Genomic DNA, 27,535 nt, shown 5'->3' with positions numbered 1-27,535 from the left:
GAGAGGAGGAAGCAGGCTTCCTGCTGAGCAGAGAGCCCGATATGGGGCTCGATCCCAGGACCCTGGGATCATGACCTGAGCCGAAGGCAGAGGCTTTAACCCACTGAGCCACCCAGGTGCCCCTGGAGTAGTTCTGTTCTTAACTGTTTCACAGATGAAGAAACTGAGACTCCGTGAGGTTGTGGGGTTTTCTTTTTCTCCATTATTTAAGAGTTATAGGCAAGATATCAACTCAGTCCTCCAACTCTAAATCCCAGGCCCTTATGTCATAGCACTTTGCTTCTTAGAATGGATCATCCTCCTCTGAAGAATGACTGCTGTGTTTCATCGGTATCTTCAACTCCTTAGTACCTGGTGCAAGACCTGGTATATCTGTGTTATCAGGGACTGAGCCAATTGTCCTTCAGCCCCAGTCCCACTCTCCTGGTATCCAGGAAGACTCCAGGGCTAATGGAATATACTATAGAACTGGGGTAGAAAGCGATGTAGCTGTGCCCTAAAGTGGAGGGGATCTGGGAAATCTCAAGGTTGCTGAAGGTTTGGAGTATTAACTGAAGGAGATAGGGGCAGAAGATAAATTTATACTACCCATGTTTTACTGTGTGGTATTTCACCTTCTTACAGTTGTTTATTCTGTATACTGGGTGTGTCTTTCTTGTGGTACCCAGACTTCCTAGCATTTCTGTGCTTGTTTCTAATCCTTTTTCCCTCTCTTTCTCCATCCTGATTCCTTCTTCTGATACTTAGCTGGGACCCTTCCCTGAGGAAAGCAGGGTTATTTTAGAGTGTTGTCTCTTCTGGCCCTCCATTTCTCTTTGGGTTCCCATTCTTTCTTCCCTTCAGGTAGTATGATCTCTGAAGCCGTACTAGTGACCCGTTCCCATTACCTATCCCACCTCAGTTAACTGTATGTCTTCCACCTTGTGTTTTACACACCAGAGCATGAGAAAAAGCGAATCTAAAACCTTTGCGAAAATAAGGGGGAGAGTCATGGGTTGGGGATCGGATCAGCTCCTCAGTTTTAGGGTTAGAGTTCATTAAGTTACCTACTTCTTGGGTTTTCTTTAAATAGCCCTTTGACTCTTGATGGCCTCCTGCATATCTGCCCGTCACCTCACCTCTGACTACTCATTGCATGGTAGAGGTGTTTATGGCTTCAGAATGGACTTTTAATATTAACTTAAGCCAGACTTAATTATGAGGGAAGTTGGTCATAGAAAGAATCATCTAATGTCTGTCAAAGCAATTAAATGTTTACCAATCAATTCTTTAAAATTGAATCCCCAAATATGACATTTTATTACTCTGAAGTGATGAGATCCTGTCAAAGTCAGTTATAAATGTTCTTTGAATTATGTGTCATTTGGTTTCTCCATGGACTTGTTAGCTTTGATTAGGTCTTTGACGGGACTGGACTACACTGTGATTTCCTACCATCAGTTGGTGACGTTTTGTCAAGAAGCCAGTAGTTTTTATTTTTTAAAAAAGCAGTTTGTTACCAAGCTTCGTAAGTCTTAGCCAGAAGCTAACTCTTTGAATGAGGCAATTGTGATAAGTCTCAGCAAGACACTATTATTGTCAAGTGGGAAGCTGTTGAACAGGTTCCTGGAAATCAATTAATTAATGGGCCTTTGTGGAACAGCACTGAGGTGGTGAGCTGTGGGGGCTTCAGAATATGCGTAAAGTGTGTCCATTCCTCCACGAGTAGAGAGAGCTCATCCTCTAGTGTGGCCATACCTTGGTGGGGTCTTCCACTCTGGATGGCCCCAAAGCCTCGTTTACTGCGCTTGGTTCAGAAATTTATTACAAGAACTGAAACTACCAAGTAGCTCTTTTTCCAGTCTTTCTAAGAAGAATACATATATCAGCTAATCAACAGATTCTCTCCTGATAGGAAATTATCTGGAAACAGATGATCAAAATAGTTACCATTAGGGGCGCCTTGGTGGCTCAGTGGGTTAAAGCCTCTGCCTTCGGCTCAGGTCATGATCCCAGGGTCCTAGGATCAAGCCCCGAATCTGGCTCTCTGCTCAGCGGGGAGCCTGCTTCCTCCTCTCTCTCTCTTCTCTGCCTGCCTCTCTGCCTACTTGTGATCTCTGTCTGTCAAGTAAATAAATAAAATCTTAAAAAAAAAAAAAGTTACCATTAAGTCTTGATGGATGTCTGGCTCTTCATATATATTATATTCATTTAGGCCTTAAAAGAAGTCTCTAGAGGGAGGTATCATGGCCCATTTTGCAGATAAGAAGACCAAGGCTTAGAACAATAAGCAAACTCTGAGTGAGGAGATTAGTGAGGCCTAAAGTCTTACTCTCTCTCTCTTTTTTAATTTTTTATCATTTTATTAACATATAATGTATTATTAGCCCCAGGGGTACAGGTCTGTGAATTGCCAGGTTTACACACTGAAGCACTCACCATAGCACATACCTTCCCCAGTGTATGTAACCCAGCCACCCTCTCCCTAGCCCCCTCCCCCTAGCAACCCTCAGTTTGTTTTGTGAGATTAGGAGTCTCTTATGGTTTGTCTCCCTCCTGATCCCATCCTGTTTCATTTTTTCCTTTCCTACCCCCCAAATCCCCTACGTTGCCTCTCAATTTCCTCATATCAGGGAGATCATATGATAATTGCCTTTCTTTGACTGTAAAGTCTTACTCTCTTTAGTCTCTCATGTTCCCTTGGTTTCTGGGTTCCCTATCCCACCTGAGATTATGGTGTCTTGGTTGTCCTGTTTCCAAAGATAGGATATCTGAACATGTAAATCCACCAAAACCCAATTTTAAAATGTGTAAAAGCAATGTATTAATTTTTCCAATTTGCCACAATAGATTTTAGTGCTTATCTCTGTGGGTTGTGGGGTGAAAGAGGTACCAGTGACATAATGAAAGAGGTGAGCTAGAAGTAATGAGTCCTGAAATTCTAGATTCCAGTGGGAAAACACAAAGAGCCATGATTTGTGATCTCCAGATGTTAACTTCCTCAACATTTCATGTTGACTCTCTGATTTTATGCATGTAACCTCCTGGGAATGATACCTATTACCATAAAATCTCAGTGATCCAAAGATAAAAATCGGTTTGTGAAATATTTGGCAAGAAACTCCCCATTCGTTTTACCATTAGGGAAAGTGAGACTTGGGGGCTCTCCAATGAGGCTGCCTGATGGAGTGGATGAAGTATTTCCGTAAATTCCCATTGAACTAGGGATTATTTTCCTCTCTGCATTTCAACTAATAACTCATCACAGCGCATCCAGCAAAAAGTCATTCGTTATTCAACTTTTCAACTTAACTTTCTCTAAACAACTTGCCTTCAAATATTCATCTCAACAGGTTTCAGGTTTTGTTTTTATTTTCCTTCACTTTAAATATTTTCTATATTTCAGGGGTGCCCAGTGGTGCAGTCAGTTGAGCATCCCTCTCTTGGTTTCAGCTCAGGTCGTGATCACAAGGTCTTGAGATCGAGCCCAGCATAGGGCTCTGCACTTAGAGTGCAGAGTCTGCTTGCGAATCCCTCTCCCTTTGCGCTTTCCCCCTACTTGTGCACGAGCTAATGCACGTACTCTCTGTCTTTCTCACTCAAATAATCTTTAAACTGGTAAGAACAAGTACTACACTTGTTAAAAATCAATAAATATTTTCTGTGTTTCAGGTAACTAGCCCCATGTGTTCCATTTCTGTATTTTCTGATTGCCTTCTTAGCCACATTGCCCTTAAAACTACAGCTCTCATACCTTTTTGTATTGCCATTCTAGGGACACAGCACAGAGCAGGGTGGAGAGTCCATTTTCAGGGAGGCTTTTCTGCAGAGATGATCATGCCTCTCCTGGTCACATTATGGTTTCTGTGACCTCTCTAACTGGAGAGGGGGCAGCACAGAAAAATAGATGTAACTCTGTTTTTAGATCACTTGTAGAAATCCACATTCTGCATGCAGGTCTTCAGTGCCAGCTCATTTCTTCTTAGCCTGACTTCTGCTCATGTTGCTTGATTGAAAATGTCCCCTCAACCCCACTAGTGGGACTCATGACCCCAGTAATCGACCTAGCTGAGTTTTTTTCTCCCTACACATCCTTAGCTGTTTTGACACACGATCCTTGTAGAAACTGCCCTCTTTTGACTTTCCCAGTGTTATGTTCTCTATATTTTATGCTTTAGTTTCCATTGGTTGCTCTCTGGTTGCCTTCACGGAGTTTTCTTCTGGCCTGTGTGGTAGGTGAGCCCTAGCGTGCCAGCCATTCTTCCCAGCTGTTCCCATGCAGCCTTGGTTTCTCACGTTAGGCTCTCTCCCTCCTAAGCCTCCCTCCCTCCCTCCCTCATAGATAGCTCCGTTAAATACCTCTACCTGAATGTCCCACCATCTCTTTTGCCTTCATCATCTTTGGGCTGCTGTAATAAAAATACCACCTACTACCTGGTGTAAACAAGAGACATTTACTTCTCTCCGTTCTGGAGGCTATGAAGTCTAAGGTCAAGGTGCCAGCAAATCCAGTGTCTGGTGACAGCCCACTTCCTGGCTTGTAGATGGCCATCTTGTCATTGCATCATCACACAGCCAGGAGAGCTCATCTCTCCTCTTTATTTGGGCACTAATCTCATGCCTCAGGTCTACATGCTCCCAATCTAATTATTTCTCAAAAGACCCCGTTCCAAATACACTCACATTAGGGATTAGGAATGTCAACATATGAATTTGGGAGGGACACAGACACTTAATCCGAAGTACTGTGAAACTCAAAATATCTAAAATTCACTTCATTGGGGTGCCTGGGTAGCTCAGTAGGTTAAGTGTCTGAATCTTGATTGTGGCTCAGGTCATGATCTCAGAGTAGTGAGATCTGAGCCCTGAGCTGAGCATGGAGCCTGCTTAAGATTCTCTCTCTGCCTCTCCCTGTGCTCCTACCCTGCCCCACTTGCATGCTCGCCCTCTCTCCCAAAAGACAAAAATTAATAATAATAAATAATAAAATTCATCTCATCATTTTTACCCCAGACCAAGCCTGCAACCCGATCCACTTCCAAATTTTCATCCAAGGTGCCATCAGTGTCCTGCAGAATAACAGTGGCTTAACAGTCAGCCGTCCTTTTTCCAACACATGTCCATTGTAAAGCTCTGCCTTCATACTTCTCTCCTGTCTTTACTTTCCTCGTACCCATACCACCCTGGTTTGGGCCTTTCTGCCTTGGTTCTAGTGGGTCTAGGACTAGTGGGTCCCTATTGGATTCTCCATCCTTCCAGGTCCCCTTCGTAGAGCGCTGCTTGAAAACCTTCCCAGAGGGGTGCCTGGGTGGCTCAGTGGATTAAAGCCTTGGCCTTCGGCTCATGATCCCAGGGTCGTGATCCCAGGGTCCTAGGATTGAGCCCCACATTGGGCTCTCTGCTCAGCAGGGAGCCTGCTTCCCTTCCTCTCTCTCTCTGCCTGCCTCTCTACCTACTTGTGATCTCTGCATGTCAAATAAATAAACAAAATCTTAAAAAAAATTTTTTTTTTTAAATTTAAAAAAAGAAAACCTTCCCAGAGTATTACTTTGCACTTATAAACCTTTCTCTCAAGTTCAGAATGAGGTATCATGGTGACCAACTTAACAAGAACACTTCACTGGCTTCTTAGTGCAGTGGCCAGACTCTTCCCATTCACTGCCACACATTTCTCTAAAGTCTGTATAATGTCCCTCCACACTATCCATGCTGGATAAAGACACTTCCCAGTGTCTCTAGTCTGCCTCCATGAAGAAGCCCCTGCAAACCAGAGTACTCATTGTCCTCCTGATAGCTTAAATGCTTTCATACATTCATTGATTCATTCATTTAGATACCACTTACCTGCCTAGAATATAGCTCTGCATGCCTTTGTACTTAACTATTTTTTAAAAACCCAGCTTAGGACCAGCTTTTTCCAAAAGTCTTAAGACCACCTGGCCCTAAATTATCCCTTGGTTAATTATCTACCCGTAAAGGTCTATAATGAGGATGACTGGGTAATTTATCATCCAGACCAGGACGTGTTAGAGAGTGGAAGGAGTATCATCATTAATAAAGCCACCACAATACGAATGTACCAGAACTTCTCTGGAAAAACAAGGACACTGTCACCTAGCCTATAGCCCATGTGTCTTTACAACTTCCCATTTGGTCCTTGGCACTTACTACCTTGTATTGTTGTTCATGCTCTAATGATGGTGTCCCGACTCCCCAAGGAGTCTGTCCTCAAAGCTCTTCCTTCATGCCTTATGTACTTCCTCACATTCCCAGAACCTAACGCTTTGCCATCAATTTTAGTAGACACTAAATCCTGTTTAGTTGGAATGCTGGTAGAAATCATTACTTAACCATTTTTACCTTCTATTTGGGAGGTGGTTTTGCCAGAGATATAATTGAATTTTAATTTTTCTGTCTAATTTAGCTTATTGACATGTGCATGCAGAACTGTGGTCCAAGTTTCCAGTCTCTGATTGTGAAGAAAGAATTCGTTAAAGATAGTCTCGTTAAGCTGCTCAACCCCAGATACAACTTGCCATTAGACATTCAGAATAGAATCTTGAATTTCATTAAGGTAAGTCTTTTGTATGCCTTATGGGATGGTAGACCTCTAAGATTAGAGCCCTAATTATGTACCTCCCAATCGGTTTAGTGTTCCTCTACAAACCTAGGATCAACCCAGGGAGCATTTTACTCTTCCATTTTCCGAGTCGTGATAATTTCTTGGTATGGCATGGTGCCCTTTTTTTGAGGAATTTGTAGTTTTCTCCCTACTTTCTCTCAGTTTTTATCTTGTTCATGTCAGGTAAGAGAGTATTGTGTACATTTATTTGACATACATGGAAACTGTGTTCTAGAGTACACAACGGACTACTTTCCAATTTATTTGGCAAAAGAACTACTGATGCTATTTTAGAATCTATTAATTCTGGATTCAGTACAGTGAAGAAAACAATAAGTACCTATTCCAGGCTTTCTTTAAAATTCTAAGGCATGGGAATTTGATGATTTAAAATATATTGTTTTTCTAGTCTCTGAAAATGTACATTTTTATCCATGGCATTCAAAAACCAGCTTTCTCTTTCTGAGTAAGATGCATAATTGTCAGTTTCTCATTTTCTGTCACCAGCTTAAAAATTCTGTTTTGATTTTCTGCTATTTTAACTCTGGAACCATCTCTTTGAATTCAGACTTGGTCGCAAGGTTTCCTGGGAGGTGTGGATGTCAGCGAAGTGAAAGAAGTGTACCTTGACCTTCTCAAGAAAGGTGTTCAGTTTCCTCCCTCAGAGGCAGAGGCTGAAACAGCGAGACAAGAGGTAGGACACCTCTCTTGGGCTCATACAGAATCAGATAGTATATTCTGTGAGTCTTCTCTTTTTGAAAGGGACAATCCTACCTCCGTCAAATCTAAGCAAAAAGGTGAATTTATGAGAAGGCCATTGCAATATCTTCTAAAATAACCAAGTCACAAGAAGGTTGGTGTTAGCTGGATCTTTGAAACAACAGAGAACCAACCACTCAAATATCTTACGACTTGTCTTTCATTGCAGACCAGCTTTCTCCACATAGTAGATAACATAGGTCTTAAATTGTCATGTAAGAGCTTTAGCTTTTTCAGATTCCAAGCTCAAAAATCTTGGAAAAGGGACCAACCTAGGTTGGTTTCTTACTTCTGAACAAATTAACTGAGGTCATATAAGAACATGGTGGCTCCAGGTGGAAATCATTTGTAAAGAGCCAAGGAGGGGGCAATTTTCAAAGGAAAGAACTCATGCTAGACAGGCAGGGTTCTCTACCATGGGGAGTTATGTATCAAATAATAATTTTTGCAAATAAGGTTCTGAACTTGTAATACGTTGAGTACTGGTTGTCATTCAGCTCTTAACTCTGTAATTTATTTCCATAATGTGAAAACAGTGATTCTTCCCTTGTGTAGATCAGTGAGTCCTGCCTTGACGGAAAAGCAGTTCAGGTGTGTACCAGAAGTCTGATCTTTGTGGAGGTCTTGTCCAGAAGGCTCACACTTCTACTTGTGCTGTCTGTTCCCTGGCCACGAGCCCCCTGCCCCAACCTCGTAACTTCCATGAGTCTGTTCACCATGCCCCTTTTAGTCTTTCTTTCAAGGCGAAATGTAGTAGTGGTGTAGGACCTTGTTATGTGATTTGGGGTAATTGAACTCCTCATTTTTTACAGGACTTCTAGGTGACTTCTCTGTACCTAATGTCAAAACACTGGCCTGAGCCCTGTGCTTCGGGTTCTCTGCTCAGTGTTGTCAAGGAGGCATTGACTTTGAGAAGCACTCATTAGGGGAGAAGGAGGTGTCTTTCCAGTTGTGGCCTAAAAAGATTTGACATGAATTGACTTAGCATTTCTTTTTAAAAACCCAAAGAGAGGGCAGCAATAATCTCACATGGCAGTTTATTTGTAGATCTTTGTTCGAAGCTAAGAGCACTTTATTAAATTATAATTTAGTTATTATAACAGCCACCTTTTATTGAACACTTACATATTATGGGCACATTAATAGCAGTCTTCTCAAAAAATTCTGGGCAGGTTGCACACTTGACAATTGACTCTGGGCTGACACCCTCTACCCAAGACCTTGGGTTGAGAGAAGTGATCGAGCCATCTGAATGGAAAAACTGGGCTTGGGGTGGCTGTGTTCATTCCAGTAGTAATATTTCCGTGTTTCGCATTGATAGGCCATTCAGATCTCCTCGAACCCATCAACATCTGTTCCTACTGCACCAGCTCTTTCTTCCGTAATTGTTCCCAAGAGCTCTACTCTTACACTGGTCCCAGAACAGGTAACAACAGTGACAATTATATATACTGATGACTCTTTCTAACTTACCAGCACCTCATATACAGTTTATTTCTTCTTCTTTTTATTTATTTATTGATTTATTTGAGAGAGAGCACAAGCGAGCATGCATGCAGGGGGAAGGGCAGAGCAAGAGGGACAGGGAGAGTCCCAAGCAGACTCCCATGCTGAGTGCAGAGCCCGATCTCATAACCTGAGCTCAGTCTCACAACCCTGAGATCATGACCTGAGCCTAAACCAGGAGCTGGATGCTTAACCAGCTGAGCCACCCAACTGCCCCTACAGTTTGTTTATTCTTCTTAACAACGTTAGGAGGTAGGGGCACATTATTACCCTCACTTTATAGAGGAGGACATTGAATATGTCATATGACTTAATCATCATTCAGTTGGAAGTTGAATGAATCCTTTGGATTCTACCTGATTCTAAAGCCCAAGCTTTTAGCCATTGCGCTTGGCTAGTGGCTTTGTCTTTGTGGAGGCTGGGCTGTGGAATGGATCTTGTGTCAACCAGCTGATTCCTGTTGCTCTCCATAGGACTGTCCATATCTCATTTCAGGGAGCTCAGTAAGTGGTAGCCTTATTACTGGCATTAATTGTGCCAACTGACTTACATTTACTTTTTTTGTTTATATCTGTTTATCAGAGGTCCAGCTAATCAGTTATTACTGATGCTTATTTATGTTCTGCTCTGAAGGAACTGCCATTTAAGACTTTATATTATTATTCAGTATTCTATAAAAATTCATGTGATTGATTCCTCTTAGAATTTAATGCAAGAAGAAAAAAAGTGTTTTTCTCTTGATGTTTTTTCTCCTTTTCTTTCTTTTTTTTTTAAGATTTTATTTATTTATTTGACAGAGATCACAAGTAGGCAGAGAGGTAGGCAGAGAGAGAGGAGGAAGCAGGCTCCCTGCTGAGCAGAGAGCCCAATGTGGGACTCGATCCCAGGACCCTGAGACCATGACCTGAGCCGAAGGCAGTGGCTTAACCACTGAGCCACCCAGGCGCCCCTTTTACTCTGGTTTCTCTTCAGATCGTATAAATCTTTCACCTTTTTTCTCCTTTTCTAACACCATGGGAAGTAGAAAATGTTCATTTTTTCCCCCATTGGTTTTGCCACTAATATTTGTCATTTTGTCCGGTTCCTACTATAGTCATCTTTTCCCTTCTCCATATTGATTCTAATCTAAAATTTTTCCCCTTTGCTTTTAACTTTCTTAGCGCATATTTCTAGCATGAATCCAGAAATTTGTTACGTAAGGTCTCAAGTCCTTTTAGAAGGTAACAAATTGTGCGTTTATTAAACAATTAGATACTTACATAAATTTGAAAATATTAAATTTGAAAAAGCCTTTTCTCTACTAGAAAATATCTCCTTGGTAGCAGAAAACAAGGTAACCATTCTTCATGTCACACTTGTGATTGTGTTGCTCCCCACAGATTGGAAAGTTGCACAGTGAATTGGATATGGTGAAAATGAATGTGAGAGTGATGTCCGCCATATTGATGGAGAATGTTCCTGGGTCTGAAAACCGTGAAGACATAGAGCTTCTACAGGTGTAGTATGATTTCAAGAACAGTCACACAGTCTTTTAAGGTGTCTTCTATTTCAAGGCTCTAAGAATAACTTTAATATTATCTAGTTAATCTTCGGTGATTTCTAAACTTAACAAGGAGATGTGAGGAGGTCTTCATCACAAACATAATTGTTACTTATACATGGTTCTTAATCTCTCACAGTAAATAATTTAGCAATGTTAAATCATTTATATTCTTGGTCATGTACAATCTCTGTTAGCCACTAACTGTTTTAAATATGTACAAGTCTTTATATCCATCCACTCAACAAACATAATGAGTAACAACAATGGTGCTAGGATATAGAAGTGAGGAGGCTGTTTTAGTCCCCAAGGAACTTACGTCTAGTGAGCAAGATTGTTTTGTCAACAGCCAGTTTAAGTATTGTAGATGCTGAAATAGAAATTTGTTTATCATGCATTGGGATCAGGGGGTAGGGGGTACAAAGAGAATGGTGAAGGATTTTGGAGAGGATTAGATGAAGGCAGTACTCACGCTGTGAAAGAAGACATGAACAGTGCGTTTGTACCTGTATGTGCATGTGAGGAAAACCACGGGTGGTTCATTATTGCTGAAACCATGGCCCTCCTAGACGTTTCCCTGTGTCTGTATATCCCTCTAATAATTCTAATTCCCAACTTTAAATTTCTTTTTTTCTCTTTTTTTAAAAAAGATTATTTATTTATTTATTTGATAGAGAGAGAGAAACAGCAAGAGGGAACACAAGCAGGAGTGGGAGAGGAAGAAGCAGGCCTCCCGCTGAGCAGGGAGCTGGATCCCAGGACTCTGGGATCATGACCTGAGCCAAAGGCAGTTGTTTAACGACTGAGCCACCCAGACGCACCCACCCTCCAATTTTAAATTTCAGCACACACTTTAACACATTAACTTAGATGGGGGAAAATCTGTTTCTAAGTCTTTTTCTCCAGACCACGTTATAGAATTTTATCTTATTTTTACATTTCTCTGACTCCCACTCCCCACTGCTCATGGTGCTGTTATCGTTCCTTTAACTGCTTATACTACTAATAGGTAACATTGTTCTTGATCATTGCTTACTTGAGAAATAAATGGTAAAAATTTCCTCTTTCAACATTACTACTTAAATATTCCTGCTGTGTCATTGAATCACTACTAGTGGTAAACTTTGGGCATTTGCATGTCCAAAAGTGTCTTTTTTTTTTTTTAAGATTTTATTTATTTATTTGACAGACAGAGATCACAAGTAGGCAGAGAGGCAGGCAGAGAGAGAGGAGAAAGCAGGCTCTCTACAGAGCAGAGAGCCCGATGCGGGGCTCGATCCCAGGACCCTGGGATCATGACCTGAGCCGAAGGCAGAGGCTTTAACCCACTGAGCCACCCAGGCGCCCCCAAAAGTGTCTTTTTGCTGTCATATCAAGTGCTAATAGTTTGACTAGATACAAAATTCTCAGTACAAAATTCTTCAGTCCTTCCAAATACTGCTCCATTGTTCTCTTACACCCAGTGGTGCTAATGAGAAGTATAAGTTATTCTGATTCTGTAAAAAGTGTTTTATAAAAAGTTTTTTTTTTCTTGTTGCATTTATGAGTTCTGTTTACCTTAATATTTCTGAAATTTCACTCTATATGTCTAGGGATATCTGTTTATGTATGTGCCTGTGTGTGTTCCCTTTATTTATCCTGCTTAGAACATGATAGGCCTTTTTACCCTATTCCTATCTGGGTATTTTTATTCTGGGAAATTCTCAGCTTTCCAAGTATTTCTTTTCTACCATGTGGTCTCTTCATATGCAACTTTTCTTAGATGACGAAGCTTCCAGTTGTACTTTTCTTCTTTCTCAACATTTTTTTAATACTTTTTCTCTTCATTATTTTGTGTTGTAGTTCTAGGCAATTTTCTCCGTTTCATGCATTTCTCTGAAATTTTCATATCAGTTTGTCTCTTCAGCCCTTCCAATGAACATTTTATTTCAAAAACTATTTTTTCTCAGGGCACTGGAGTAGATCAGTCGGGTAAGCATCCAACTCTTGATTTTGACTCAGGTCATGATCGTGGGGTTGTGAGATCCAGCCCTGCATGGGGCTCCTTGCTCCGAGGGAAATCTGCTTGAGATTCTCTCCCTCTGTCCCTCTTCCCCCTCTTTTTCTCTCTCTTTCAAATAAGTAAATCTTTTAAAAAATTGTTTTCTTAAAGTTTGGATTTTTGTAACTTTTTTTTTCATGGATATGCTCTCTCCTTCTGTCTTTCTAAGGATAGTAATTATTTTTAAGTTGCTTTTTCCATTTGCTGTATGGATTCTCATTCCTTGATTGCAAATTCTTCATCACTTCTTTCAGTTATGTTCCTCAGGTATGTGCTGGATTGCTGATAATGAGCTCATTTTTGGGTGCACTTCCCTGGCATCAGCTGCATTGTGTGTGACACAGCTCACCTGTGCCCGTGGGGAGGACACTCACAGAGGCATGTGCTTGCTTGGTACCATTTTCAGAGTGTGCGGGATTGGCAGGGAATCATGCTGGGTGGGCTGTGTTGGTAGCTGGTCTTCTGAGTTATATACTTCCTATCTTTCGTTCATGCTACCAGTAACTGGAAGTAATACCCCATGTCTCTGCCCCAAGCATGACTCTCACCTGGCAAGAGATACTCCTGTCTCAACTCTTTGGTGTCAGATGGGGAGAGAGGCATGGGCCTGCTTGTCCTGCCTGGTTGTTTCACATCCGTCCCTCAGCTGTCTCTTAGCTGCCTCTTGTGCCATTTTGTTCTAGCCTCTGTAGTCTCTGGGAATGGAGCATCCATCCTTCATTTTCCTTCCATGTTCTGCTGCAGTACTCCTTGTGGGCAGTCTTCGATGTCATGGGTTGTTCTTTCCCCTCATCCAGGAGTTAGCAAACTGGCCGCTGGGCCACATGCAGGCCTTGGTCTGTTTTTATGCCCCCTGTGAACTCAGAAGGTTTTTAAATTTTTAAAAGGTTGTTAAAAAAATTTCAGGGGTGTCTGGGTGGCTCAGTCAGCTAAGGGTCTGCCTTTGTCTCAGGTCATGATCTCAGTGTCCTGGGATGGAGTCCCTTATCCGGCTCCCTACTCCGCAGGGAGCCTGCTTCTCTGTCTCTCTCTGCCTGCCTCTCTGCCTACTTGTGATCTCTGTCTGTCAAAAAAATAAATCTTTAAAAAAAAAAAAGATTTTATTTATTTGACAGACAGAGATCACAAGTAGGCAGAGAGGCAGGCAGAGAAGGGGGGGGGGTAGCAGGCTCCCCGCGGAGCAGAGAGTCCGATGCGGGGCTCGATCCCAGGACCCTGAGATCATGACCTGAGCCAAACGCAGAGGCTTTAACCCACTGAGCCACCCAGGCGCCCCCCTGCAAGTGCTTCTTAATCTGCCCCTTACCTCGCTCATGTTTGTGCATGCACGCATGCTCTCTCTTAAAAATAATTAAATCTTTAAAAAATTTTAAAAAGTTCGTGTCTTAAGCTATATCTGTGCAGGCCCACTTCCAGAGAGGAAGTGGGCCTGACTAGGGAGTCGGATAAACCTCTTAAGGAACCCTGCACCACCCCCCACCCACTATTAATGGATTTGAGTTTGTGATACCTCTCAAGTACCCAGAGATAAGAAGAGGATTTAAAACCACAGCTTGAGAACATAAAGCCCCAAGGGAGGAGTGGTCAGATCTGGTCTATACAGGTTATTGAGGACTTTCTACTCACTCCGATGGCAGAAGGGAACCCTAAAGGGATAGAAGCTGAAGGACACTATAACTCGATAAGATTTTTAAAAGATTCATGTGGTGATGTTGAGATAAGTTCTAAAGAAGTAATACAAAATTCTAGGAAACAGTTGAAGACATCATTTACCACTTATCTTATATTACATTCTGTGTGTGGGAAATGACCTCTGTGGTCAAATAGGTTTGCAAAACTACCTATTATATTTCTCCTCTTGGAGGTTCATAAAGCTTCTTAGTATAGTAAAGGTCCCTCAGAGTCTTTGTTTAACCCTACATTTACAAATGTATTTGACCAGAGACTCTACATTGCTGAGCATGTTGGCATCCTACAGAACATCAGCATAATATGCCTTGAGGAACAATATTTTATTTTATTTATTTATTTTTTTAAAGATTTTATTTATTTATTTGACAGAGAGAGATCACAAGTAGGCAGAGAGGCAGGCAGAGAGAGAGAGAGGAGGAAGCAGGCCCTCCGCTGAGCAGAGAGCCCGATGCGGGACTCGATCCCAGGACCCCGAGATCATGACCTGAGCCGAAGGCAGAGGCTTAACCCACTGAGCCACCCAGGTGCCCGAGAAACAATATTTTAGATCAGAGGCTGTAAGTATATTATTTTTAGAATATTTTACAAAGGAACCTCACATCATTTTGCTAAGGAATTTTGGGGTTCTTGGCTTTGGACAGATCATTTATTATCTTTGGACTTTTTCTATATATATAAAATAAAGAGCTAAGAGGATACTTTACAAAGGTAGTATTAATATATCCTATTAGGAGATTAAAAGGAAAATTAATCATTAAATACAGTTCCTATGTAGTAATCCTTTTTAAAAAAAAATCCTCCACTGAAGGCTTTTACAGATAATAAACTTTGTGATTCCTGATGTGTAACAAGCATGTTAACTAACATTTAAAAACTAAACATCAAAGTAAGACTGTGGGATGAATAGTATTTGTCAGAAATAGCCACAGCAATATTTCCAGTGCCACATGGGCTTCCCAGCCTTTCCAGAGCTTCTAAAGTGACATGATTTGTGACTTTTCTCCTCTCTTCACCCATCTGTGGCAAACAGTCTATCATTAAAAATGTACACTGAGGGGCTCCTGGGTGGCTCAGTGGGTTAAGCCTCTGCCTTCAGCTCAGGTCATGATCTCAGGGTCCTGGGATGGAGCCCTGCGTTGGGCTCTCTGCTCAGCAGGGAGCCTGCTTCCTCATCTCTCTCTGCCTGCCTCTCTGCCTACTTGTGATCTCTGTCTGTCAAATGAATAAATAAAATCTTAAAAAAAAAATGTACGCTGAAACATCCCCTTTAAATATGCGAATCCAGCTTTATACTTTGTGCCATCTTGGAGAACACAGAAATGGTTTTTGTGCCAGAGTCTTTGGGTACAGATGTTTGATTGCATTTTGCAAGGATGATGCTAATATGCTGTTTGGATGCCAGTGTTTAGGGCTGTGTGTTGCCTTGAATAATAAGGAGACTTGGGGTGTAAATCAACATTAGAATACCACTCATGGGCCATTGAAGCTGAATGGGTTCTGGCACCTGACCAGCTTGTTGTATGGAGCCTACTGAATGTGTAACTTTATTTTTCTTTTTATGTTTTTCATTAGTAACACAGAGAGATCTCATGAGGAGTGCTCTTCTTACGTTCTTTTGACAAGAATTGAAATTTTTTTCTTGGACGCTCAATTAGTTCGTAAAAGAAAACTATTTTTCTTCTCACGACACTTCTTGACACCAAGTGTGAGAGGCTTTTTTTCCCCCCTCACATTAGACAGTTCTGACGCTAACTACCCAGAGTTAGCACAGACCCCACAGGTGAAGGGCTCAGTCCTGGGACACCATCCCCACTTCAGAAGCCTGTTGCAAAAATCTGAGGATCCCATACTTCTGACCAGTAAGCTGTAAATGGGGGGTTCCCACAACCCCCTCCTTTGGTTGGACCATTTGCTAGAATGCCTCACAGAACTCAGGGAAATATTTATATTTGCTGGTGTTAAGAAGGGTACAGATGAGTAGTCAGGTGAAAGATATATAGGACAAGGTCCAAAAGGCTTCCAAGTGCTGCAAGAGATTTTGTACCCAGGGAGTTGGGATGTAGATGTGTTCACCTATCTGGAAACCCGCTAAACTTCTTGTTTTGGGGTTTTGCGGAGGCTTTATCACATAGACATGTTGACAATTACCTCTAATCTTCAGCCCCTCTCCCCACGCAGAAGATGGAGGCTGGGGGTGAAGTTCTAAGCTTCTGATTGTGGCTTTGTCTCTCTGGTCACCAGCCCCCTTCCAGGAGCCCACCAAGGGTTGCTTCATTAGAACTTAAGATGCTCCTATCACCCAGGGAAGTCCCAGGGATTTAGGAGCTCTGTGTCAGGAATCAGGGTCAGAAACCAATATATATATTTCTTATATTACATGTAGGTTAGCTATTTAGGTGTCCCAGCTGTATATGGGCGTCTTTGATCCATCATCCCACCTTGATAGCCTCCAGCCTCTCAAAGTTACTATATCTTGACAGATGGGTGCCTTTCAAGCCTTGTACCTTTATTTCCTCTCCTATCCTTGGGGTCCTATATGGTTTTTCAGCCTTTGAGGGTTTCTCATTTTTTTCTTGAATGCTTAGGTATGTATGTTAAAATAGCATTATATTGTACCCAGCTTTTTTTTTTTTTTTTTTGGTATTTTGTTATTGGGAAGGTTTTCAGGATCCTGAGTATAATACTGTGCTGGAAACCAAAAACTATACAGCTCGCTTTTTCTAAGAATGTAGGTAAAATCTACACAATAAAGAATTAACTAGGGCACCTGGGTGACTCAGTCAGTTAGGCGTCTGCCTTCAGCTCAGGTCATGATCTGGGAGTCTTGGGATCCAGCCGCATTGAGCTCCCTGATCAGTGGGGAGCCTACTTCTCCCTCTCCCTCTGCCTATACACCTGCTTGTGCATACACATGTGCATGCACACTCTCGCATGCGTGAATCTTTTTGAAGAAATAAAAAGAATTAACCATCTTAAAGTATATGATGTAGTGGCATCTAGTACATTCACAGTGGAACCATTTCTTCTGTTTGGTTCCAGAACTTTTGGAACTAGTTCCAAAAAGGAAACCCTATACCCATTGAGCAGTCTCTCCCCCTTCCTGTCTTTGCCCAGTTCTACCTACCTGCTTACTGTTTCTGTGAATTTACCTATCCTGTATATTTTATGTAAGTGTAACCATTGACTGCATGGCTGTTGTGTTTTGTTTCTTTCACTTCTGCATCACTAACCTTGTTTTCAAGGTTCATTCATGTCGCACCTGTCAGAATTGCATTCCTTTAGTGGATAATATTCCATTGTGTGGATATGCTGCCTCTTATTTATGCATTTATTACTTGATGGACATTTGGGCTGCATTCACCTTTTGGCAATGAATGCTACTATGAACATTCATCCACCAGTTTTATTTTGTATTCCTGTGTTCATTTCTTTTGAGCGTATATCTAGGAGTAGCACGCTGAGTTGTATAGTAATTATGACTCTGGGTTTAACTTTTTAAGGAAGTATCAAACTGCTTCCCATGGTGGCTGCACCATTTTACATTCCCACCAACAACGTACAAGAGTTCCAGTTTCTCTGCTTCCTTGCCAACACTTGTTATTCTCTTGGTTGTTTTTTTTTTTTTTTTTTTAAATAAATAGCTGTCTAGCAGGTGCGAAGCGGTATCTTACTATGATCCTGATTTGCATTTCCTAATGACTGATGACACCAAGCATCGCTATATAGCTTTTTAAAAGGTAGAATACCGGGGCGCCTGGGTGGCTCAGTGGGTTAAAGCCTCTGCCTTTGGCTCAGGTCATGATCTCAGGGTCCTGGGATCGAGCCCCGCATCGGGCTCTCTGCTCAGCGGGCAGCCTGCTTCCCTTCCTCTCTCTCTCTGCCTGCTTTTGATCTCTGTTTGATAAATAAATAAAATCTTTAAAAAAAAAAAAAAGGTAGAATACCTCATGTCGTCCTTGCTTGGAACCATCCAGTGGCTTCCCATCACACTTGGAATAAAACCCCTGCCTCCTTATCCTCGCCACAAAGCCCTCTCTTAGCAGCTCCTGCTACCTCTCTTTCTACAGCCCACAGAGCCTTCTCTTTGGTCCATTACACTGGCCACTCCTGTTCTGCAGACACACCAAGTTTGTTCTTAACAGGGGAGGATTTCGTGCTCAACCATCATGCTCCCCCTCTCTTCTAATGGCCAGCTTTTTCCCCTGACTCTGAGCTGAGTATGTCACCTCCTCTGAGAAGCCTGTCCTGAGTCCCCAGGCATTGGACTCTTGATTTGTCTCCTGCCCCATCACCATTTCATCCTCCCCCTAGCTCTCAGATGCTTTTCTTGAATATTTATTCAGCTGCCTCTGCCTTCCAGAATGGAAGCTCCACAAAAGTCATCAGACCTAGAGCTCAGCTTCTGGCTCGCAGAGTAGTGCCTGGCATGATATAGTCACTCAATAAAAATAGCTTTGATAAATTAATGTTTTCTTTCCCCAGATTTTATGTAGTTTAAAATAAAAATCTTGGGCTCCTGGGTGGCTCCATCGGTTAAGCTAACCGTCTTCCTTTAGCTCAGGTCATGATCTCAGGGTCCTGGGATGGAGCCCTGCATTTGGCTCCTTGCTCAGTGGGGAGCCCGTTTCTCCGTCTGCCCCACCCCCCACTTTGTACTTGCTTGCTGCCTCTCTCAAAAATAAATAAAAGATAAAAAATAATCTTTGGGGCACATGGGTGGCTCAGTTGGTTAAGAGTCAGACTCTTGATTTCAGCTCAGGTCACGATCTCAGAGCTATGGGATTGATCCCCACATCGGGCTCTGTGCTCAGTGCTGAGACTGCTTCGCATTCTCTTTCCCTCTCCCATTTGTTCACTCTCTCTCTCCCTCAAAATAAATAAAATCTTAAAAAAAAAAAAATCTTTATCCTTGCAACGAGAGACAGAATCCTTTTTTTTTTTTTTTTCCCATTTCAATGGCTGGTTGTCTAAATAACATTTACTAACAGTTCATACCATCTCCATTAATTTTGAACACTCCTTCATCATATTCTGCATTCTAATACAGGGACATCCTTCTGGAGGCTGTTTTGTTTTGTTTGGTCTGTTTGTTCAGCCCTGTGCTGGCATCCTACTATTTTAATGATTCTCAGTATGTATTTTCATGCCTTTGTAGGGTTTGTCAGTGAAACAGATGGCATGCTCAATTTAGATAATTTGAGGAGAGTTTAATCAAGGTACTATTTATTCCAGCAAGATATTGCAGGGTTTAGGGAAACGACAGGAGCTAGTTCACTATCCTCCGCTATTAACTAATATCCCGAGGCCTAAATAAGCAAGAGGGAACTTTTGCCAGAACCCGAAGGAAAGAATAATGGAGGTGCTTTTGGTGGAAGGAGTAGAGGGAAATATATCCAGATGTTACTCTCCTTCCTTCCTCCCACTTCCTGCCAGTGGTATTGCTTGCTAGGCAGGGGACTTGGTGAGGTGTTCCCTATCAGCCAGGCCCCAGGGCGTGCAACAGGCCAGACTGTGTGGTCGGTGCATCTGGAGCACAAGAAGCATTCAATGCTTAGGAAAACTGAATTTCACTGGCTTTTCTTGTATATACACGTTAGCAGTGGTCACAGTCTTCTTATGAAATTTATTAATGTTAAAACCAGCCTCTGTGCTTGGAATCTCTCCTGTTTTTGTCTGTGGGCGCTTACCTGCTAGTAGCTCTTCTGTTTATTGGAGCCCGTTCTCTTGTCTGTGTCCCTTCATCTGAGATCTGGTATGTCAGAACTCCCTTCTCGGTTCTTCCAGGCCAAACAATTAGACCCTGAAGCCCCGCTAACTAGCCGGGCTCCTGCTCTTTGTGAAACTCGTAGGCGGAAAAACTATTTTGTGTAGTACACACCTTTCCCTGCTGCCATATTGCTCGTGGGCTTTGACCTTCACTGGGGGTGGCCCCAGAATGGGGTACAAAGATTCTGAGCGGTGTCCAGTCTGAGTGTTGTGATGAATGAAGAGGGTCAGCTCTGGTCACAGGGTTGAAACGTCGTGGAGTGAGTCTTCTTTGCCTTCTTGGCGTTTTACACTTGGCTTTGGGCTACTTTACTCTTACCTTGAACAGCTCACATGCCTGTACCTCTCGTTTCAGTCTTCTGTTTTTGCCTAGCCCCAGTAGGGCAATGAAAGAATGCTTTAGTCTTCTGTAGGAGAAAGCAAGCTCTGATTTTTCGGGGTATAACAGGAGATGGGGCACCTGGGTGGCTCAGTTGGTTAAGCGTCTGCCTTCAGCTCGGGTCATGATCCCAGGGTCATGGGATCAAGCCCCACTTCTCATCAGGCTCCTTGCTCAGCAGGGAGCCTGCTTCTCCCTCTCCCTCTGCCTGCAGCTCCCCCTGCTTGTGCTCTCTCTTGACATCTCTCTCTCTCTCTGTCAAATAAAGAAATAAAATCTTAAAAAAAAAAAGTACAACTAGAGAAAGCCTTAGTCTAAATTAGTAGAGAAATTTAAAATCAAGTCAGTCTAAAATTTCATCCTATAAGGATAATTTGTTACCAGTTTGGAGGATGGGGGTAAAACAGTAAAATAAAAAGCCCTCCACTGGACACTTACTGCCTCTACCATTCAGAAACCTGGGGAAGGGACTTGCAGTGTCTTCCTTCCTTTACGGTGGCAAGTCATGGAGCTGGAGGGAGAACCTTGTTCTCCTGAACCAGTGTTCTATCCATTATACCAACTTGCTTCTCATTTTGAGTCCAGAATTAACTTTCTAGTATAGGTGGCTCACCTGTTTTTTCCTAGCTCTCTAGCTAGGTTGGAAGCAACTTAAAGGCAGTAACCAAGTTGTATGCTTTTAAATCTGTACAACTATGCATGTTTATTTATAGCACATACTTTGCACACTGAATGAGTTCATTAAATTTCTTTTTTTAAGATTTTATTTATCCATTTGAGAGAGAGAGCACGAGCAGTGGCAGAGGCAGAGAAGGAGGGAGAAGCAGACTTCCTGCTGAGCTGGGAGCCCAACCGTGGGGTTCCATCCCAGGACCTGGATATAATGACCTGAGCTGAAGGCAGACACTTAATCAACTGAGCCACCCAGGTGTCCTGAGTTCATTACATTTCTGTTGAATTGAATGGATTGATGCTCTTTGTTGAAGAATTAATGATTTTAGGACAAAGGAGCTAAGGAGTTACTGAAGACAAAGGCTTTTGGGGAAACAAAGTGGATAATATTTGGTTAGGAGAAAGCATCAGGATTCTACTTAGTTAATGATCTTTTTGAGCATAATTTTTTTAAAGACTTTATTTACTTATTTGACAGAGAGAGAGGGATCACAAGTAGGCAGAGGCAGGCAGAGAGAGGGGGAAGCAGGCTCCCCGCTGAGCAGAGAGCCCGATGTGGGGCTCGATCCCAGGACCCTGAGATCATGAACCGAGCCGAAGGCAGAGGCTTAACCCACTGAGCCACCCAGGCACCCCTTGAGTATAACCTTGACCGTTAATTTTTTCAGCTGATATCTGTATAAGGGAAAGGACTATAAGCAAGTGTCGCTGAGAACTGCTCAGTTTTAGGTTGGGAGGGGTAGCTTTTAATTTTTTTTCAGATAAAGATGTTCTCTGGAGCTCCTGCAGTCTGGATAGGGAGGACAGAGAGGGAGGAAATATGTTATGGGCTGATAATAAGAATATCGCCATGCAGATATTATTTCCAGAGAAGGCTTGCAAGAAACACATTTCTTCCCGTTTTCTTTTTCAGGGAAGATGTTCAGGCACTTCTATTTTTCTTTTTATCAAGTTGCACTGTGTTGCTGAGAGTGGGCTGCTTACAGTTGGAGTTGAAAGTGCAAAAGGACCTCCTTCCTTAATTCCTGAGTCCTCCGTGGAAGACTAAGAGCCATCTGGATGTCAGGAGGAGAAGCCCTTAATGAGCTCTTTGTTTTGCTCCAAAGACTTTTGAATTGATTGTTAAATTCCCTTGAACTGAGAAGCCTACCTTTGCTTTGATATGGTATTTAAGGGGGGCAATTCCAGGGGCTCTGTGAGGGACATATGCACCAGCAGCTGTTACTCTGTTTTGACTCTCTCCCCCCTCTGGTTCCCCACATCCACAGCCCTGCAGGTGCCTGCCGTGGGGGATCTTCTGACCCATCCTCTTGGTTCATGGTGCTTGATCTAGGCTCTTTCCAGGTGGCGTGGCCCTCCTCTGAGACAGACATCAATTGCAGAGATCAGAGTGGGCTGTCTTTTGAAGAGGTTTTTCAAATTCTGCTCTGCAAACCTGCTGAGAAATGTGGTGTTCCTTTCATGTTTCCATTCCATCTGTCTTTTGAGAGGGCAAGGAGAGGGTCTTCATGTGACTGGGGGCTATTGATGTTGGCTACAAATTCATTTCAAATTAATTTCTACATTTTTGTCACGGGCGTCTAACAGCCCTTGTATTTCCTTGATCTTGACATTGCTCTAGCAAGGCTGCCAATGAGCAAGAACAATTTCATTATACTCGGTAATGGGAAAGTTCTCCTTCATCATGGGGGTTATGTTAAATGCTGTTCTTTTTTCTCTCCTTGGAATAATATTGGGTCCTGAGTAAAGGTGTATTACAGGGTTGTATTAGCTATCTAGTTAACTTTCCAGTGATACTTCCTTATGCAATCATTAATACATTTATTGACTACCCACCATATGCCAAGACACCCTGGGGTTTCAACTTTACCGTTTCCTATTTTTTTTTTTAAAGATTCTTTTTTTATTTATTTGACAGACAGAGATCATAAGTAGGCAGAGAGGCAGACAGAGAGAGAGAGGGGTAAGCAGGCTCCCTGCTGAGCAGAGAACCTAACTTGGGGCTTCATCCCAGGACCCTGGGATCACGACCCGAGCTGAAGGGAGAGGCTTTAACCCACTGAGCCACCCAGGCACCCCTACCGTTTCCTATTTTTTTTTTTTTAAGATTTTATTTATTTATTTGACAGAGATCACAAGTAGGCAGAGAGGCAGGCAGAGAGAGAGGAGGAAGCAGGCTCCCCGCTAAGCAGAGCGCGCGATGCGGGGCTCAACCCCAGGACCCTGGGATCATGACCTGAACTGAAGGCAGAGGCTTTAACCCACTGAGCCACCCAGGTGCCCCCCCCCATTTCCTATTTTCTGAACAACACTGCAAGATACTTGTTATCCTTGTTTTATAGATGTGTAAAAAGCAAAACAAAACCGAATCTAAAATTTAACTAGATAAATCCCATGTCAGATATGCATATGGGAGTGGCCTTTGGTGTACCGAGTCTAAAGTCTGCTCTCTTTGCACTATTCCAGGAGACCATACGAAAGCCAAATTTAGCCTGCCACCTGTCTTTGTTTCATTAGGATATGACCAAACCCACTTATTTGCATATTACCCAAGGTTGCTTTCATGTTATAATGGTAGAGTTGGGTAGTTGTGTTCTCTGACAGAGAACATATGGTCCACAAAACAATATATTTAATACTATCTGGGCCTTTAAGAAAAAAGTTTGCCAAAAAAAAAAAAAAAGTTTGCCAATCTCTGCTGATAGTGGCCACGTCATTAGCAAATAGGGCGGTTTTTCCAACTGCAGATGGGGGTTACAAAAACCAGAGTCTATCCTTTATCTGTCTTTATTGTTTTTTTGCTTTTCATTTCCCTTTGTCTTCTAAATATTTTTGTTAGGATTCTATAGAGGGTAGTGGCTTTTACTTCTGAGTCCAAATGCCAATGACTAATGCTCTGATGGGTTTATTTAGAGATTTCCTGTCAGGACTCTTGTAATAGATGGTTAGAGATTCTAAATGGTTTTGTCTGTCTTTCTTGAGGGGAAACGAGTCAGATAATGGAATAGTCTGATGATCTAGCAAGTTCTGTCACTCTCATTTTGAAGGTGTTCTTGCCTCACCTTAATGGACTATTATGTTTACAAATTCTAGCTGGGGTGGGTTTGAAGAAATATGAGTATTAGTTATATGCTCCTCAGGCTTGCCTATAAGGATATAAGTTGTAAGGAAGCAGTTTTCAAATTGTCAGTGTACATAAGAAACACTTGAGCATGCTTACTTAAGAAAAAAAAAAAAAAGATTCCCAGACCCTCCTCAGCCCTGGAGATGCTGAATCAGTGTGTCAGCTGTAGGTGCCCGTGATGCTTATGAGGAAAAGCTAGTTTGGGGAATGCAGTCCTGGCTTAATGCAGTGACTCCAAGTAGTCCTAACAAGGATAGTATCCCTGACTTTTTTTTTTTTTTTTTTAAATTTTGATTCGGTTTACCTTGGAATCCGGTACTGTAAGTAAACTTTAAATATTTGTTTAAGTAAAATGTAATAGGAAAATTGTGCCACTATAAACGTATTTTAACTACTGCTTTCTTCTACTGTCACCATAGCGATGGTAAGCATTTTGTGTTTTATGTAGTGCTTTATAGTCCTAGAGTTCCTCATTTCATATCTCATTTGCTTTTTATGTCACCCCTTGAGGTAGATGTGGCAACCAGTATAACTTTCATTTATCAAATGAGGAAACTGAGATTTAGAAAACAGGTGATTTCTGTATTCTGCAGTTGTAAGCAGTACCTCTAGAATTCCCACATACCAGTTCTAATTTCTAGTCTAGTGTTCTGTGCGGTGTACCGTAGTATTCTTATGACACCTATTTTGGTTTTTAGAGAAAATATAATCATGTGTAACTCATTGCCTTCTGATAAGAAGGACACGTTGTACATAATTAAATACTCTGGTAATCTCCCATAGGTGACTTATGGGGGACGTGATCAACCAGCATACACGCATTGGTGCATCAGTTCTTTATAGGACTTCCCTAGCGTGGAAAACGAAATGTCTCTCCTTTCTTTGACAGAAACTTTATAAGACAGGTCGGGAGATGCAGGAGAGGATCATGGACCTGCTCATAGTGGTGGAGAATGAAGACGTAACCATTGAGCTAATTCAAGTGAATGAGGATTTGAATAACGCCCTCCTTGGATGTGAGAGGTGAGCCGATGTGCATCCCCTCCACCCTCTCCCACTTGTGGTTTCTTCCACAGTGACTCGGCATTCTTGTAAGAGTACCTGCTGGGTAAATACTCAGTTAAGATCAAGGCTGCCTTCCTTCCAAGAGAGGGAATGTGGTCCTGGCCTTCTGGGAGGTTGTGATATGGCTCGCAAGAGTAAGGGCACATCTACACAGTGCTGGGAGCATTCTTGGGCATTCTCATGCAGCATAAACATCTGACCACAGCAGGGCCTGGATCTTATTCACCTGATACTGTCTGCAATGAGCGCATTGTAGACGCAAACAGATGAACAGTATAAACAGAGCATCTCAGTAAGAGTAAGGTTTATCCTAAATTCGAGATGGACAAGAACATAGAACAGTGCAGAGGAGAGGGGAGGACATTGTGTATGAAGAAAACAGTCTGTACAACACCAGAGCAGTAGTGAGGACATTTTGTATATGAGCATAGTTGTTGTTTTTTAATTTCCATTCAGAAAGCCATGAAGGCAAAAATTTTAAATACTCATCATTTTGTCACTAATGTTTTCATATTTTTTCTACATTTTTTAATAGTTGTGATCATGTAAAGAACATACGCTTCTGTTTCCCTCGATTTTATTCACCGTGTAACAAGTATCTTTGTGGTCTGTGCTTTGAATTCCTTTTGATAAGCTGTTATGTTTAAGCACTCCGTAATAGTCTGTGTCTTTCCCAGTTCACTTATTAGGCATCTTAGTTGTTTCTAATTCATTCATTCATCAAAATAAAAGTCTTATAATCTATTGGAATAGACAAGGCTCTAAGTCAGAAAAACGCCTTTAAGTACAAATAGACACACTTGGAAATTGAAATAAGTGCAGTGAAACAAAGTGCAGGAAGTCTGCTTGGTAAGAGTATCAGCCAGATGTAATCCAAGTGGAGAGGAGGGAGGGGAGTGTTGATGAGGAAGTGCAGGTGTGGTGAGTACTGCAGAACAAGTGGGCATCGATGGGACAAGATGCAGAGCAGAAGCTCGGAGGGTTTGTGAAGCTACAGAAAAGCACACAGGCCTGGGAAGAGAGTGAGCAGCCAGGATCCAACCTCCCCGCCCCCGACCAGGAGCTAGGGCATGACTAGACTGACAGGTGACTTTTTCCTCTGTCTTAATGTATAAAAATATAGCTTCATGTGGAATCTAAACAAACAAAAAAACCCAGCAAGAAAAGCAAGAACAACACAAAACCAACCACGTTCGTAGATGCAGAGGAATTCAGTGCTGCTTGCTAGAGACACAGGAGGTGGGAGGTGAGAGGAATGGGGAGAAGGGGGTCAAAAGGTTGAAAAAAATTAAAATTAAAAAAATAAAGGAACAACAACCAAATGTGGTGTGTGGGCTTTGCCTGGATCCTACTTTGAGCACGCTAACATTAAAAAACATTTAGTTGCTAATGGGAGAAATTTGAATATGGATGGAATATTAATTTTTTTTTTTAGATTTTATTTATTTATTTGTCAGCGCACAAGCAGGCAGAGTGGCAGGGAGAGGCAGAGAAAGAAGCAGGCTCCCTGCTGAGCAAGGAGTCCGATGTGGGACTCGATCCCAGGGCCCTGAGATCATGACCTGAGCTGAAGGCAATGGCTTAACCCACTGAGCCACCCAGGCACCCCTGGATTGAATACTAATTAATATTAAGAGCTTAAGGGGGAAAATACAATGGTTAAGTCAGTGGTTAAGCTGAAACATGTCTTATTTTTGGAGAATGCCTTCTAAAATATCTAGGGATGAAATGTCATGGTTATATATTTTAATGTATTTATATTAAATAAACAATATATTTAATATAAATGTAATAAAGTTATATAACATATAATTTTAAATACTTCAGCAAAAAATACATAAAGCAAATATGGCAAAAGATACACAGTTATCAAACTTAGCTGAGGAATACAGGGGTGTTCAGTATATTGTTCTCTTTACTTTCGTATGGGTTTGAAAGTTTCCTAATAAAAAGTTAAAGTAAATGAATCTGAGTTAACAGTTAAAATCTTTTTTTGTTTGTTTGAGGGGTTTTTTGTGTGTTTTTTCTGAATTAACAATATTACCTATATAAAACAACTTATTTCAGTGCTTTTAAAATATTGTGTAAAACGGTGTACATAAATGCACCCAAAGATCCATTATTAGGAACCTGAAAAAATAAGGGGGAAAAAAAAGCCCCATAGCTCCAGGCAAGTCTTGCGGTCTCTTTCCAAAACTATCCCTAGGACTTCCTGTCCTAGTAATTCTAGAGCATCTGAGCTCCCCACACTTTTTCTAGATCCTCATTTCTCAATAGGAATGATGTTGGCATTGTGGGTGAGACAGTTTCCCCTTGTGTGGACCATACTTAGTGGTTCATAAGGGAAATAGGGGAACAGGGCTGGATTCAAAAAATTTTTTTTATGAATC

General features: G+C 41.9%; 1 protein-coding gene across 2 annotated transcripts in view; it reads left to right on the top strand.

Moving 5' to 3' along the window:
• TOM1L1 (target of myb1 like 1 membrane trafficking protein) overlaps nucleotides 1-27,535 on the top strand; it is a 59,442-nt gene that overhangs the window by 6,939 nt on the left and 24,968 nt on the right. For both annotated transcript variants that reach the window (XM_080827191.1, XM_080827190.1), the window contains 5 exons: nucleotides 6,404-6,553; nucleotides 7,170-7,295; nucleotides 8,682-8,786; nucleotides 10,246-10,362; nucleotides 24,970-25,103. In XM_080827191.1, the coding sequence (XP_080683317.1) occupies nucleotides 6,413-6,553; nucleotides 7,170-7,295; nucleotides 8,682-8,786; nucleotides 10,246-10,362; nucleotides 24,970-25,103 (623 nt within the window). In that variant the 5' untranslated portion in view covers nucleotides 6,404-6,412. The remainder of the gene's footprint in view (nucleotides 1-6,403; nucleotides 6,554-7,169; nucleotides 7,296-8,681; nucleotides 8,787-10,245; nucleotides 10,363-24,969; nucleotides 25,104-27,535) is intronic.

Source organism: Martes martes (assembly GCF_963455335.1).
Source record: "Martes martes genome assembly, chromosome: 16".
Classification (NCBI taxonomy): Eukaryota; Metazoa; Chordata; class Mammalia; order Carnivora; family Mustelidae; genus Martes; species Martes martes.
Note: the sequence above shows the minus strand (reverse complement) of the source record. Positions and strands in the feature narration are given on the sequence as shown.